Raw genomic sequence first — 16,275 nt, 5'->3', positions numbered from 1 at the left:
TTCTCTGACCAGCATGTTTAACAAGTAATACTCTGCGGTGTTCTAGTGTAATAGCCAAGCAGATGACTATTTTAGGTGAGACATAAACAACTCTTTTATTCAAAATATTTAACCTTACAAAACAAACAAAAAAGACTTGATTAACAACAGGATATGTGTAATGTGCTCGGTACTGTTACATATTCCATTTATCCATAGCACTATTTTATACTAATCAAGTAGCCCAAACCTTTCTCTACTGTTCATTTAACTTATTAAAGTTTTACCAATATTCTCCAACTGTCTACTAATTTGAAGTGTTTAGTTTAAGACATTAATGATGGTCCATTGAAGTATTTTACACTCATAATCTTTGGTGTATTAACATAACATAAACATTGTTATTTAAAGACTGTATCGTTCAATTATTTGGACAGGAGCGTAAGAACACAATGCATCTATACATGTATAGCTCATTACATTGTTTCGCTTATTTATTATAAAGTGAGAACGCTTTAGTCAGAGAATGCAAGAGCTATTGAAACAGTATTATTGAAAAAATGGAAGCTGTGACCATAACACACTATAACAACCTTATATCATTGCACTTGCATTATGGAAAAACTTGTTCATTTCACAAAACTTCCTAAAGCATGCACAACTTGTATTTGAAACCCAGCATTTCTTTACATTGCATAAGTCTTTAAAATATATTTCCCATTGCAGTTAAGCACAATGTCTCGAGTCTGAGGTGAGAGGGTTGACCATGAACCACTTTATTACATCACCATGTTTGAGTACTACGTATATCTGTATGCTATGGGGGGTGGGGGGGTTGGGCTATTTAAAAATGAAGCTAAAACAATGTAAAGGACAACACAAGGAAGGAACATTAATTAGTGTCACTTAGAAACACTTTGTCGCAAGCTGGCAGATTTCTACTCTAGGTAACACTACTTACATTGGAATTGATCATGTTTTATATGAACCGGGTAACAGAGATACTAATGATTCGGTTAAGGAAAGAACCGCTCTAAGGGATAGGCTAATAAAGGGAAATATGACAATATTGCAGGTGCTATTTACAATACATGTTAAATTTGTACAATTGAAGGATTTAACTCAATGCTTCAGTCCTTTTTTTTTAATCAAACCCCCAAAAAGTGCATTTAGTTATAATGCCCCCAGATTGCCCTTTTTTTTTATTAGAGATGCTGCTTAGGTCAATATTTTAAAGTCAAGATTAAAAACTTGTTTTTATAGGTTAGCCTTTTTAACTTGATTACAAATATAATTGTTTTTAATCTATTTTATTGCTTATTTTTGCCATTTTGTGTTTTAGCTATCATTCCTATTCATTTCCTGTTTTCTTAATTGGTTTTATGTAGCTTTTTGTATTGTTATTAATTATTATAATTATTTTTTGTTATTTTATAATTCACTACTTGATGCTGCATACTTCTTTCTGTTTTAACTGACACGTAAAGCGCTTTGAGATACTGTGGTATGAAAAGCGCTATATAAATAAAATACATTGAAAATCAATATACCTTCAAAAGACATTTTACCACCTTTAAAATAAAAAGCTAATATGTAAAGCTACATGTTGAGTCTTCTTTCCTATCTGGAATTGGCAACATGAAAGAATGGAGATGAATTCTGTGTTACAGATAATGAGCGAATGTACAAATTATTTGTGGGTGTATGGAAGCTAATACAGAAGGCTTCAGTATAGGCAAAAATAAACTGCATTTTTGTCTAATCCATGAAATCGTAGGAGTTCAAAAACAGTAGAGGATCAAAAATGCACAACATTCGATTGAACAGGGAATTCCCCTAAGATTTCACATGCATTGTTTTCTTTGTACATAATAATTTAGAATAAACTTTTATTGGACTACTTTATGGCTCATGCAACTAGCCACAATTCAACATACTGTCCTACATGTTACTGGCATTAGGCAATACGAATAAAAATAGCACCAATCTAATAAATAGATTATACTGTGAATACAGAGCAGATGTGTTATAACCCCTGTTCCAAAAACACACACTACACTTTAGGTAATACAGCTGGCCCAACATTTCTAGGGTATTTCTAAAAAAGGAAACATATTAAGATAGCATAATAGTACTTTTGTATCTGTGGTGCATGTATTTAATAAAATCTGCATACATACATACATAAAATATATGGCCATAAACAGCTCTTCTATTCAGAAGTATCTAAATAATAAAATACAAAAATGAAGTTCTTTATACATCATTGTCACCAGCATTACTAGTGCTTGTTCCCTATTTTTTAAATGTAAGATTACCTATGTGAGCACTTATGTCTTTGTTTTTAATAAGAATGGCTAAATCAATAGTTTCTGTATCGTTTTAATTTTTTTTTCAAACTGAAACAACCTCCAATATAACGTGTATAAACACTGATAAAAAAGAAAGGCTTCCATAATTAAGGCAACAATTACTATTAAGACAGTTATATATTATAATTTGGAGATATTGTCCCCTTTGTAGCCCCTTAAATAGGTCTTCATAACAGTAAAAGATCCCCAGAATAGAAAGAAGTACCAATATTTCTGAATTTAGCACACTGAACTATAGTTCACACTGGCAATCGTTCTTACTGCTCCTTTGTCCTTCTCTTTTTCAGTTCATTTGCTGTGGAGGACCTCACAGACACTCCCTCTGAAACCGTTGCCTAGGTAGTGTGACAACACAATAAACAAATAAAGGCAGTGAGTTGATAATTCTCATGTATAAATAATGCTCATCAACCTTCATTGGCTTCCTTTGATTGCCTCTTTTCCCCACATTCCCATCTGCACATACTAAGTTTGTTTCTACACAAAGACACAAACAATAAGTCCAATTTGCAAGCATTGCCTTTGCAAGCACTGCGCGCCTAGGCGGTGCATTCTAGAAGACTGTGGTAGATGTCTTGAAATGATGGCCGATCTTTGGTGTCTCTCCTCCAGCAGCTTAGCATTAGTTTGTAGACAGGGTCCGGGCAAATGGCAGGCTGTGGCAAATAGATCTGGAAACAGACAATGAGTAACAATGATCTATGAGGGATTTGCTTTATTGACAGCTTCAAGATAACCTGCTGTTACAAACCCCCTACTGTTGTTGGAATCATTCAGTCTTTTAACTCAAGGACTGGATGCCTAAATTCACGATGATTGGAAGGTGTTATAACTAATGATATAATTCCATAAATACAGTATCAACCAATACTGTACTTCCAGCCATTATTTCAGTCACAAATGTGCAGTTTGAGGCACATGTTATTGCAAACATTAATTTTCATTTACAAAATACATACTGTACAGTATAGGGTACCGTGACTTACTTTCAGGTAGTCTGATATACTGCGTGTGTCTTTGTCTCTTACCTGCCGCCCCTGATCCCTGAAGAACTCGCCGGTGTTTTCAATGACCTGTTCGTCTGACAGCTGGGAGTAGGGCTGCTCCAGGCAGAACGTCAGAGTCTCCCAGAGAGTTACCCCAAATGCCCACACATCACTGGCGGTGGTAAACTTGCCCTTAGAAATAGAGAACAAGTTACTCTAAATTCATAGTTTAATTTCATATGACAGACAAGATGACTAGAGACAGAAGTGGAGAGGCCAGTCAAAATGGCAGAACACCCAATCATAACAGGCATTGTCCCTATATGAAAACCAGAAGTGTTTTTGTATCCATCCTCATATGAGGTCGCCATGCATGACAGGGTTAAAACAGGAATAACCTCTCCTTAATCATCGCAGTCAAGATGTTTCCAAACGATGCCATTCTCACCCAGAGGGCAGTCATGAAATGTATTCAATTTAAAGATGACTATTCACTGGTTTGGTTGAAGAGTGAGATACGATATGTTTTAGGCTCACCAACAGAATACTCTCCCAGGACATCCAGCGGATGGGCAGTACGGCTCTCCCTTGGATGCGGTAGTAGTCTCCGCTGTACAGGTTGCGGCTCATCCCAAAGTCAGCAATCTTGATGGTGAAGTTCTTGCCAACCAGGCAGTTACGAGTGGCCAGGTCACGGTGAACAAAGTTGAGGGAGGAAAGATACTTCATGCCCGATGCTATCTGTGTGACCATGTACTGAATATTAGCAAAACTGGAAGAAAAAAAAGCAAGCAAAGAAAATAGATTACCTTGGGATGAACTGCCGTTTTAATAATAGTTAACATGCTAGTAGAACAAGGCTTACCTGACAGTGGGGGTGTTGCTGGCCAGACAGACCTGTCCCTCTGGCTCGTGACGGGATAAGAACTGATTGAGATCCCCGTTCTCCATGTACTCCGTGATCATACAGAGAGGATCATCGCAGATACACACTGCCAGAAGGCGGATAATGTTGGGGTCTTTTAATCGAGACATGATCTTAATTTCTTTCAAGAAATCGTTTCTAGAAGAGAACCCATGTTAAAATATAGTTATAGTTATTAATTATTGTCATTATTGATTTATATTAATTAACCCTATATAAAAGCATTCCAAACCATGTATCCATATTAAACTCCACATATCCACGTATCTAAATGATTAAAATCACTTCAAGTATGCATGAATATTACAGACAGTATACTGACCTAGCATTCTTGTTGGCATCTGCTCGTAACATTTTTACAGCTACCAGAACAGGCTGATTTGCAGTGATGTCAAAAGAAAAATCCTTGTCAGTAAACTCTGACATTCCCTCAGCCTCACACAAGTGCACCTGTGTTAGAGAAACAGGACTTTCTTAGGCATGCTCTGTTTTCTTTTCAGGGTTTAGAAATGCAAAAGAAACTAAAATTCAAAAAGACAAAACTTTGGACTAGAAGTCTTTTTCTATGACTGCGCTCAGCAAAAGAACAATGGACATTTTTGTTTTTAGACACAGGAGGACTCTGTTTTGTAGCTTTGTAGAATAATGGGGTTCGCCAGACACACAGGTTCATAAACAGCAATACTGTATTTTTGAAGCTAACAAATCTTCCAATAGTTTTTCCATTTTGCAATGTATTGTTTTTAGGGTGTGGAATAATTACCAAGAGAATCTGCTAACCAGACTGCTTACACCACCAGTAATCCAATTACTGGACTTGATGCTGCCAGTGGCTAACAATATTCTTCCACTGGGAATACATTAGTGTTGTTTGACAGCTTTAAGAAGTGTATTTATTAACAGAGAGCAGTAGTTAACAGGGCACTAGCCTCTCCAAACTGCCCCTCCCCAAGCTTCTCTTTGAAGGTAAGCAGTTTCCTGGGGAACTCTTCGACTGCCACATCCTTCCCGGAGAGCAGATCCATAGTGACAGCTGGCACGGCGTAGGTGTTGCTACCAGTCACTCCCTGCAGGTTCACGATGTCGGCCTCAGCGTAGTGCGGCATACCCTCCTGTCCGCTGGCCGGGGCTTGCTTCACAACCCCGCTGCTGCCGGCCGCTGGGAGAAATAGAAATATATCTGTCAGCTTCACAATTCTCTGTGGACAAAGAACTGGCTGTAAAAAATGAATTTAACTTTCTGTTTTAGTGAAACATTTAAATTCCTTGTAAAAATAACAACACAAAAATGATATTTAGCAAAGTGTACAGCATCCCTATCCGTAACCCTGTATTCTAACCCTAACCAAAACCCTAATAGATAACACTGCTATCATCTGTATTCTAACCCTAATCCTAACCCAAACCTTAACCCTGATGCATGACACTGCTATCATCATTTGTTGTCTCTCTCTAACTGACCCAAACCCTAAACCCAACATTACCCAAATCACTGAACTTAATACTAACCTTAAAGCCGCTATCATATTGAAACATTTCCATTCAGACTTGCTCTTACAACATCCCCAGGAGTGCTGAAACAATTTGTATAGTGGGGGTGCTGAAAGAAACTGTAACCCCTGTATGTGACGGAAGCCACCCCCAGCACCCCTAGTTCCAGCAAACCTTGAACCCCCCTCCCCAGCACCCCTAGTTCCAGCAGCCTTGAACCCCCCTGCCTTTTCCCTCCTCTCACCAGCCTCCTCAGCCGCCTGATAAAACTCGGGCAGCTTTCTGATCAGCCTGGAAGGCTCCTGGTAGTCGGGCCCCAGTGGGAAGATCCTGTCGTAGGTGGAGTTGGACTCCTGTTCACTGGCCGACGACGAGCGATTGTTGTTGTTGTTATAGGTGAAGGTCTCACTCTGTAGCGACAGACTGGCTGTCAGTTCATCGTCCAGCATCCGCCGAGAAGCCTGAAAGGAGTATGCTGATTGTGGAAAGCATTCGGCAAAAAAAGTTCATCTGCCCATCACCGGACATTGCGGTCTACCGGTAAATAGTTTTTGTATTTAGGTTGTATACAGTGTCTTTCACCTCAAACATCAATACACAGTGATGTATAACTTCTTAATTTGTAATTCAATACACACAACAATCTTTGGCAGCTAGTGAGATACATAGTTACAATGATCTGAATATGACTATACTATGCTTATTAACGTAAAATATACTAAAGTAAACTTTCCTTAGAGAATGAATGCATCTTTATGTTTACATCCACTCAAGCTAAAGTGTTCCATATTCCTACTGTAAAATGTGATTAATTTACATCTAGCACTTGTATATTATGACTGCACACTTGGATACAATTTTCTAGAAAAGACACACTAATTCATTGCGAAGGGGGTCCAATCCCTCTTCCTTACCTTCTCCAGTATCTTCTGCCAGAACTGCCTCCACAGGATGATGACAATAATGGCAACCAGGATGAAGATGATGGCCACCAAACAGCCAATCAGAATGCGAGTGTTACTGTCATCCACTTTGTGGGTTGGATCATCACCTGGAGACATCATGATGGAAAAAAGTAAAAAGAAAATGTTTGGGAGCTTTTATTGCACGATTTCATAAATTAACAATATAATAATTGATATGTTTTTTAAAGCTATTTGCTCAAATACCTTTAAAAACAACAAAAAACAAAGTTTAAAGTCCTAAGATACCTTCTGTTTCTTCGAGTGCTTCTTTCTGTTTTGCTAGGAACAAATAATATTGAGCAGCCTGTTAGCCTATTCTGATGTAAACCACCATATCAGCTGACATGCCTGAGGTGCTGACTCTTTACCTGGCTGTGTGCTGGTTGGGGTTCCTGGGAGAATTTTTGGTGGGGCTCCAGTTGTGTTGTACATGGCTGTGTCTGAAAGATAAAATAAGATAATAAAATAAGGGATCTCTATGTAGGTTAGGGTGATTGCTCCATTAGCAATCTGTTTCAAGGCCCAGAGACCATATAGTTATATCACAACTAAGTGATCACTTACAGTATATCTATAGAACGCTTATATATTGTATATAGTATTGCTTATCTTTAGCACAATTCTATGAACATATGAAGTATACCAGGAACCTTTCTTGTCTGTCTGTCCGCCAGCCTGCATGACACAATTGCTTTTGTACTTAATGGTGGATGTAGGTTATTTACGATGATAATGATAGTTCTAATTTTATCATACAACATGATGGGATGTATGCTTCTGTCATTTTTGTTAAATTAGTTGAGTATTCGTGAAACCTTCGTTGAAGGTTTCTTAAGAGAGTTTGAAGTGTATTCTTGTGGTTCCAATCACTCACTAAACTCAGATAATGTACCAACAAAAAAACTCTCCCTTTAAAGCAGGGGTGTCCAATCACAATCCTGGAGGACCATTCCACTCCAGGTTTAACAGGTAAAATAATACAACTACTTCATGTTCTGGATAGAGGTTTAATTGGTTAAATTAAACAATTTAGAACAGGTTTAGAACAAAGACCAGGAATGGAAGGACTAACTTTGGCTAGTTATTCTTTAAAGCAGGAGTCTCCAATCCTGGTCCTAAAGTGCCAGTGTCCCTCCTGTTTTTTGTTTCAACTGCACCCTGAATTACTTAATTGGACCATTTAAGCTTCTAATAAGCACTTATTTGGTCCAATTAAGTAATTTAGGGTTTAGTTGTAACAAAAAAATGAGGGACACTGCCCCTCCAGGACCAGGATTTGAGACCCTTACTTTAAAGAAGTGGTACTCACTCGTGGCTCTTTCAGTCAACTCCAAGGTCCAACCAGGTCCTTGATTACTTAATTCTTCACCTTGGTTTAATGAAATATGGTGGCACTGCACTACTTAATTCAATAATCAAGGACAAGATGCACCAACCTGACTGGAAGGTGATTTCGCTGAACATCATCCAGGTGTCAGCAAAGTAGTACTGGCATTTGATGGCGCTGGCCATGCGGTTCAGAAGGGGCACGGTGACGAAGCGGGCACTGGGGTTAACATCGTCCAGCACCAGGACGGAGGAGATAGGGTTGGGTTCCCAGTCATTGGTCTCTGAGCGGAAATAACACTGCACCTCTCGAAAGATCTTCACCCCCTTCGAAAACATGTTGTTACAGTGAACCTGCACAAAAATAATTGAAAATAAGCACAGTGCATTTCACAGACTAAAAGCACTTCAAAGGAAAGTTGTGTTAATTAACATATGGAACACAACTTAGATTTTGCATAACAGATTATTTACATACAACTACAATATCCTGGAAGTCCAAAAGCTGACAGGTAAAACTTTCTAATAAACCAGCGTAACAGTATTGTGTATCAACTCCAACATCCTCCTGTACCTTCATTGTAGTGAAGTTCCGGATTCTGTCAAACTCAAACATAATCTCCACATAGTTGGTGGTGAAGCTCTCATTGGACCAGCCCACGTAGTCATAGCCAGGCCAGACATTGTACACATGGCTCTGTGTGAAGTCATCCAGACCCCAGACTCCATCGGTCAACTGCCCAAGACCCTCTGTCATACTGAAAGACAGGAAGCTCTTCTTAAACACATCTTTGGGTCTTGGCTCTCTGTTCTAATAAATCTTAACATAACCCGACCGAGACTAAAAACTAAACCTAATATTCGTATTACCATGTACAGATCACAATTCTACTTGATGTAGGTAACCCTGTGTAAAGTGTATGTTTATGTCAGAGAATATGCAACAAAGACAGAATCTGCATCAGCGCTGTAATATTTCACTACCACTAGGTAGCAGTAGTTTTCAGTTGGTTTTCTACAGTACATTTTACATTGCTGTAAGTGAAGCACAAATAAAAAATTGTTACAGTACAATTTCAGTTAAGTAGAAAAAGCAGCCATGTACCTGTAACCAACAGCGCCGTCATAAACAGAGTCGTTGAGGTAAACATTAGATCCTCTTGGCACAATGATCTGCTGGCCTGCTGGAGCATTATAGGAGACCAGACCATCTGTGGAAAAATCATGGTTTGTTAGATCTTCTTATTAACAGCACCATGATCAGCGTAACAATGTATGTAATATGTATGTAAATCTTAAAAGAGTGGTTGCGTGTGCTAAAAGACACTGCAGATGTGTGATTAAAGATGTGCTCATTTGGTAATTGTGGAGCATAAAAACAAAAGTTTGGGGAACCAATTTAGTTGCTTCTGTGTGTTCCCGAATAAAGTCAAGTTAAACAAGGGTCTATTTGGGGGTCTATTTAATATCTAAAGATAATGGGGTATATTTAATTGATCTAAACAGTGATGGATGTAAATACCACCACCAGTTAAATCATTAAAATAAGGGGACTTTGTGAAAACCTTCATCTTTATCCATGAGTGTGGGAAGTACAATGCCAGATTTGGTCATATTTTTACCATTTGAATAGACCTCAGCATTTCCATAGAACAATGGAAATCATACCACACCTCAGTTGGAAAAACACATCTGAATGTGAATAATTTAAGGCTAGACTGCTGAATAATGAGGAGATCTTTGTAATCATGAATCTATTCTGGATCTGGTAAATTATGTAAAATCCAACAGCACTTGTTGATATTTTGACCCTTTGATGAACTGATAAATAGAGTAACAGTGAATACATCCAAAAAATACAAACTGTTTCCTCTATAAAGTGAACCTACTGTATATAAAGTGCTAGATTCTAACAAGAACAATCTGATTCAAAGTCCCACAACCACTGCTGCTAGTACGTTTCTGCTTCTGTTTAAAATTCACTGTCTTCCCTTTTTATTGGTTTTGTAATAGATGAGCTCTGTTTTTTTTTTATATATATAGTTCATGTTCTGATAAAAGAATGTAAAGAAATCAACAATGGAAAACCTTGCTGGAGTTATACTACAGAGAGCCAACAACAATACAAGGAAACAACTACACATTAGACTTAGCACATTCTGAGATTCTGACTGTGTGCAATAAAGCTGGATTTATATAAGAAATGACAAAGCAGTACTGTCTTTTCTAATTAAACCTACCAGCCATCCAGACAGCTTTATTAATTAACACTTAAGTAGATTTTTTCCATGTCTTTAATATTATGGCACTTTATTTAATTGCCTGTGGTGAAATACATATTGTCCACAGATGGCTGTACAGTAAAGGAACAAAACAATGGTTTTGGAACTGGTGTGTGCCAAACGATCTTCAAAGATATTGCAGGGCTAGCTGCTGTTTAGGGATTGAAAATCCTTTTGCGTTCAATTGTGGATTGTCTAGTTTTTTTTTTTTCTGTTATCTATCTACAGTAGCAGACTTAGTGGAGTGGTGTACAGGTAAAGTCACATCCATCTGCTGTGGCTCAAGATTGGGATCTGATTCTCAGTCCCTAACTCTATGCTGTATTACAGACACCAACATACTGTAACGGTCCTTGCGTCTTTTAGTGACGCAAGACTCAGGGAGACCAAGTGGGGTCCAAAACGTGACCGGTTTAATTTTTATTGAACGACTGGTGGAACAACGAATCACTGTCTGGGCTGGGTTCAAGCCAAAATAATAAATCCTTTGTTCCATTTTTCTCCCAATCGTCCTTTCTCCTGCCCTCGCTCTCTGCTATCTTCTTTTGTCTCAGACAATCATGTTCTTTATCTCTTCCACTCCAGACACATTTCTGGGTTCTTCTTACTTCACAGCTAATGCGCTCACATTCAGCATCTCTCTCTGTCCCTCACAGCAACCACTCAAATCATGCAGAAACCAATTCCCCAGAAAGGCAAGGCTTTGTGTCCATTGAGGTTCCTGTGAGCTTAATGTTTTATTATCATCAATAAGGATTAGCAGACAATTAAGCAATTAAACATATAATATAAATGTGAAATGCTAAATGTGTTACATTAAATTGAGTGCTGAAATGATCAGGTCAGCTTTGACAGTGATTGGAACTCACCTAACCACTCACACCCATAGAGCTCCACCCTCATGCACACGTTCCTGGAGTGATCAGTCACAGGGACAAATCGGACGAACCTGGCGATAATGGGAGGCTCCAGGTCCTTCAGGACAATGTCATAGGCATTTTTGTTCCCTTCGATTAACTTTAAGACAATCAAAGAAACAGATTAACCTTCAATAATAGGCATGATATGAACATTAGAAATAAAAAAGTGGAATATACATAAGCAAAATATTGCAACCTCTAGATTAAACAATCTGGTTCACTTAGAACATCACAAAAATATGTATAAAAAATAAACAATATATAATAACAATAATATATTAAATAATAAAAAGCAGTGTTTCTCAGTACAGGACAATGTGAAATGAATTTGAACCAGGCTGACCAATGTGAGCTGTCCTTATAGCTGTCCTGATGCTCACGGCCACTTGGTCTAGTTTCTTGGGAGAGCTGCACAACACTTGCCTGCTTCCCAAGGCGGTTCTTCCGAGATATCCAGCGGCTCCCATCCCGACTGTATTTGATTTTGTACATCTGAGCAAACTCATTGCCGTGGCCCCCAGCATGGCGCCCCTGTGACCCCACCAGGGTTATAAAGTGCAGAGTGCGCAGGTCAATCTCAAGGAACTCTTTCAGGTTGTCTGGCTCCACGGGGATCTCGGGGCACCAAGCTCCATCCCCTTCTTCAAAATCAAGCCTGGATAAAAAAAATAAAAAGCACTCTTCTCTTTGAGTGGATTCAGTACAAAAAAAACAGTATAGCTTTATGACCTGGTGTTTTTTCCCTGTTCTATGGCACTTATCAATCAAACTTCAAGACACTCTGAAGTTAAACACATAATACATCATGTATGTAACCAGAAGATTTGTTTTTAAAAAAGCCTATAAAATGTGTGCTTTAAATAAAAAAATGTCCTGGCATTATTATTCACTCAATAAATTAGTATTTTTTTTTTTATCTCAGTACTATAGTCAATATGCAATTGTTCAAGGGCCAGTGTATAAACATCATTATCTTCAAAGAATGAAAATAATAATGTACCTTCCATATTTAGCTGCGGTAGATTCAGACCACTGACTGGATGCTGTGATATCTTCGTCTTGAATCTGCCCACCAGACATTCCAAGAGGATAGCGGCACACACCTACAATGTCATTTCATCATTAAAACCACTTTAAAAGCCTCTCTGAAAGGAAGTTTAGCAATCGAAATGGCTTCAGACAAGTTAAGAGCTTATTGTCGATTTTATAATGACAAGAGAACATTTCCTAATCCCAGACAATTTTACTTTCTGGTGTGAACAATATACCACAGCTCACAGTCACAACAATAACACATAGATGTCATGATAACCAATGTTTTAGTGCTGGTATACTGTGATTTATAATGTCATAGACAATTCTGACTGGTTGCTAGTGAGCACCTGACCATGCAAGAATTTTTACACTGCCACAAACTATGTATATTATTCTGTAATCAGAGTGGAATCAGGACTTGTGATAGCATGTGTATTTGTGTGTGTAAATGGACTGTGTTATTATTTGGGACTGCAACCCGTTAGTTAGAACAGTGCAGTACACATTGCTGTGTATTGCCTGTGGTTATTATTTGTGGTCACCAGACCAGGATTATAAATAAACATTTTTGCACTTTGGATTATCGTTGTCTGTCTTTCATTGATCAGTACATAACTCCTGCCAGCCCAAACAGTGTTTGTGTTGCTGGCTATGAAATACCAGGTAAAACAATAAATACAATGTGTGGTCCATGAGGCGTATATCCATTTAATACAATTAAAAGTAACTGCAGATATAGTGTTCACAAAAATGACTTAATGCATACCTATATATAGGTGTATACTGTATATGTATAGGTAGGTTTGCACAGTTATCATAAAGCCTGCCTGTGTTCTCCCAACACTGTATCAAGATATTCAACATACTGTATGTATTTCCCACTGATTGATGCTATATTTTACAACAGTAAACTAAACTAAGGTGAGCTTGTCTTTATAAGGAGCTGGCCACATGGAAGAAGCTTACATTTTTAGTCTATCCTTTAACCAATTAGAACCCACATTGAACACTAAAGCACTTTATTTTGCAATTGACCCATGCAGTTCACTCCCATTGATTTAATCAAAACATAAACATTTTAGGTCAAATTTCTTCTTCAATGTAAACCAAGACATAAAGCTTGGATATTAGCCACACAGAAGCTTAAACATCAATTAAACTGCTTTTCTACCGTGTATATATTTTCAATTCACTTTCAGGCTGTCTGCTCTTGAAAGCTGTTTAACAAATCAGTCATTTTATTAAAGAAGAGATCAACACATTATTCTGGCAAAACTTAAATCCTAGACAGTGCAAAACCATTTATGCCATGCAGTATGTGAATAAAAAAGACCTGTTTTTCATGGGCTTTTAGGACTATTTTCACCTCCTCTTGTTTTCAGTAGTAGATGGCTTGTGTGTTTTGTGAGCTTTTTTATATCTAATTAGGAGCAAATCTAGTTTTCATCTTGTTAAAGAAAATGTGTAGCTGACAGAAAAAATGGTTTACTTGACTTTCAGTTAACTCATTTAAATCCATGGTTTCTCTGCGCTCTCTGAACTAGTAATTATTGTCCCCGAGAAGCCAGACCAGGTCATTTGGATGGGTTCTGGCAGGGACTCATCAGGTCATAAATTGGAACAGATACATTATAGCATGCACAAGAGGGTCTCACTGTCCTTGTGACAATGATAATAACAAAAACTTATGTGTGAAAGAGCCAGCCTCCGTTTCCTGAGTTGACAGGGGGTTGCAAGCGGTGAACCGGGATACAAATAAAAAATGGGCATTACAAAATTGGGGAGAAAAACTGGCAGAAAAAAAATTGGCAAAGACTAAATTAAAAAAAAAATTAAATAGAGCTGAATAGCATATAAAAAAACATCTTTCCAGATGGACAACTGACGCTGATCACCCTTTGGTCAGCACAACCTTTTGTTATAGAGTGTGATCTGAGTGTGTTTCTGATCCAGGGTTACTATAGTCTGTCGTGGCATAAATAAGAAAGGGGGAGCCTCTATGTGGATTTTGGATAGGGTTACCATATGACTCCATGTACACTAAAACCATTTGGGACAGTTCAGGCTTTTCAACTCACATCATAACACATTCTGGTACATTTTACCTGCGACAGCAGGACTATACTTACCAGAATGCATTGGGGTGTTAGTTCCAAACTGTCCCTGTGTACATGGAATCATATGGTCATCCTAATTTTGGAAGACATGACCCTTAGAGATCATAGTTAATAATAATAAATAATAATAATAATAATAATAATAATAATAATAATAATAATAATAATATAATATAATAATAAAGAGGGAAAGCAAAGCCACTGTGACATCCTAGCATGGTACTGAATTGATTCCTTTTAAGGAGAACGAGTGCAGTGATAGCTACATTTAACATAATATACTGATAATATCAACTACTTCATCAAATGAAGTCTCTAAAAATATAAATTTTTCATAGTGGAAAAATACCAGGCTTGGTCCTGGTTTGTTACTGAATGAAGCCCTCAGCAGTCCCTCTGGACTGCTGGCCTTGGCAGTTGCACAGAAACCCACAACAGCTCGGAGCTGCAGAGTCGTTTTTCATGCTGATTTTTTCCATCCTGCAGGCTCAAAGGCTTGCTTGTTCCATGATGTTTGCTGTCTAACCGCGGACTCCAACCCACATACAGAAGACACCCATCATATATCATATAGAACTGTGCTCACATGTACCATGCAGTCGTGTTTCAAACCCCTTTTAAAATTGGAATCTCAAATTTCTCAAACTTAAGCCGTATTCCCACAAAAAATGCAGTATCTGTACTGCACTAATGCTGCATTTCATTTTTTTTTTTAATTCACCGTTTACACACAACGATATTGCCGGGAATTTGGCGGTTTACCACCATTTCCACAAAACTCGCGTTAACATCATTTGCTAGTGTTCAGTATCAATGATGCCTTTGGGACCTGTCGTGGTATGCGTGATATTTTTCACTATTCATTCTGAATATCACAATAGACTAATGAAAAGAATGGAAGGCATACAGATAGAATTTAGCCATCACTTGCTTTTTATTATGCAGAACACGCATGCCATTAACTGTTCTGCTATTGTGGATACACATAGCATCTCGCACAGCTTCATCAAGTTGTACATTTATCTCTTCTGTTGATAACCAGCGCGCATTTTAAATGTTTGTTGTCAAATTTCGTACATAGTCGTCCTTGTGATGCACTGAAGAGGACATTAGTACTTCTATTACAAACTACAGTACTATTTTAAGAAGGAAAACACTTTTTTTTTTGTAAAAATACTGACGACAACTGACAGCAAAAGTGCATCCTACCATCGTGGCCGTAAACACGGGTTTAAAGCTGTTTTGTATCGGTCACAGAGACCCGGAGATTGGAGTGAATGACTGCCCTTTCATTTAAGATTTAATACATATTACAAAACTATAAATAAGTGCTACACATTTATATATTTATTTATAATAATAATAATAACACTGGTAATGGTACTCACAACTTACTTAGGCCTACCAGATTAAATGTTTTTTTGTTTTTTTTAAAATAGCTAATATTCAGATTGTAGTGTACAATTAAACTGTTCAAAACTGTCGGCTGATAGTCTTTAAAAATACGTTTTTTTTTAAATTGCTGACGAACAAAAATACTGAACGTAGTGTGATTCGTAATTTTATTGAATGCACTACAGTTCCAGAATGAAAAAGACGGGAAGGACGTGATATACACTATACAGGGAATCGTGGTGATTGCAGTTCTGCGTTAGGTCTGACATTATAGAAAGAAAAAAAAAAACATGTATGATAAAAATAGCCATAAACAACAACAAAACCCGAAACCAAAGAAAACATCATCCCTCCTCTAGAGATGCTTTCAAAACAGACCAAATTTGACTGGAAATTGTAGATTTCTGCATAGCTTATAGCCGAAAGTCACTTCAAAAATAGTCCAATTATTTGTTTTAACTGAAAGCATGTCTATGCATAAA

The 16,275-nt window shown here is 37.8% G+C and overlaps 1 protein-coding gene across 3 annotated transcripts in view; it reads right to left on the bottom strand.

The window, feature by feature from the left end:
• Positions 1-1,446: 1,446 nt before the first annotated feature.
• The window catches only part of LOC121326997 (discoidin domain-containing receptor 2-like), a 45,265-nt gene continuing 30,436 nt past the window's right edge, over positions 1,447-16,275 (bottom strand). For 2 of the 3 annotated variants that reach the window (XM_041270716.1, XM_041270715.1), the window contains 16 exons: positions 12,247-12,349; positions 11,670-11,901; positions 11,196-11,343; positions 9,150-9,255; positions 8,619-8,802; positions 8,155-8,398; positions 7,087-7,158; positions 6,965-6,997; positions 6,668-6,804; positions 5,998-6,214; positions 5,192-5,421; positions 4,585-4,712; positions 4,203-4,400; positions 3,875-4,109; positions 3,380-3,529; positions 1,447-3,022 (listed from right to left, as the gene is read on the bottom strand). In XM_041270716.1, coding sequence (XP_041126650.1) covers positions 2,891-3,022; positions 3,380-3,529; positions 3,875-4,109; positions 4,203-4,400; positions 4,585-4,712; positions 5,192-5,421; positions 5,998-6,214; positions 6,668-6,804; positions 6,965-6,997; positions 7,087-7,158; positions 8,155-8,398; positions 8,619-8,802; positions 9,150-9,255; positions 11,196-11,343; positions 11,670-11,901; positions 12,247-12,349 — 2,549 coding nt within the window. In that variant the 3' untranslated portion in view covers positions 1,447-2,890. The remainder of the gene's footprint in view (positions 3,023-3,379; positions 3,530-3,874; positions 4,110-4,202; positions 4,401-4,584; positions 4,713-5,191; positions 5,422-5,997; positions 6,215-6,667; positions 6,805-6,964; positions 6,998-7,086; positions 7,159-8,154; positions 8,399-8,618; positions 8,803-9,149; positions 9,256-11,195; positions 11,344-11,669; positions 11,902-12,246; positions 12,350-16,275) is intronic. The other variant, XM_041270717.1, reaches the window with a different exon arrangement.

This window comes from Polyodon spathula, chromosome 14, assembly GCF_017654505.1.
Source record: "Polyodon spathula isolate WHYD16114869_AA chromosome 14, ASM1765450v1, whole genome shotgun sequence".
Lineage (NCBI taxonomy): Eukaryota > Metazoa > Chordata > Actinopteri > Acipenseriformes > Polyodontidae > Polyodon > Polyodon spathula.
Note: the sequence above shows the minus strand (reverse complement) of the source record. Positions and strands in the feature narration are given on the sequence as shown.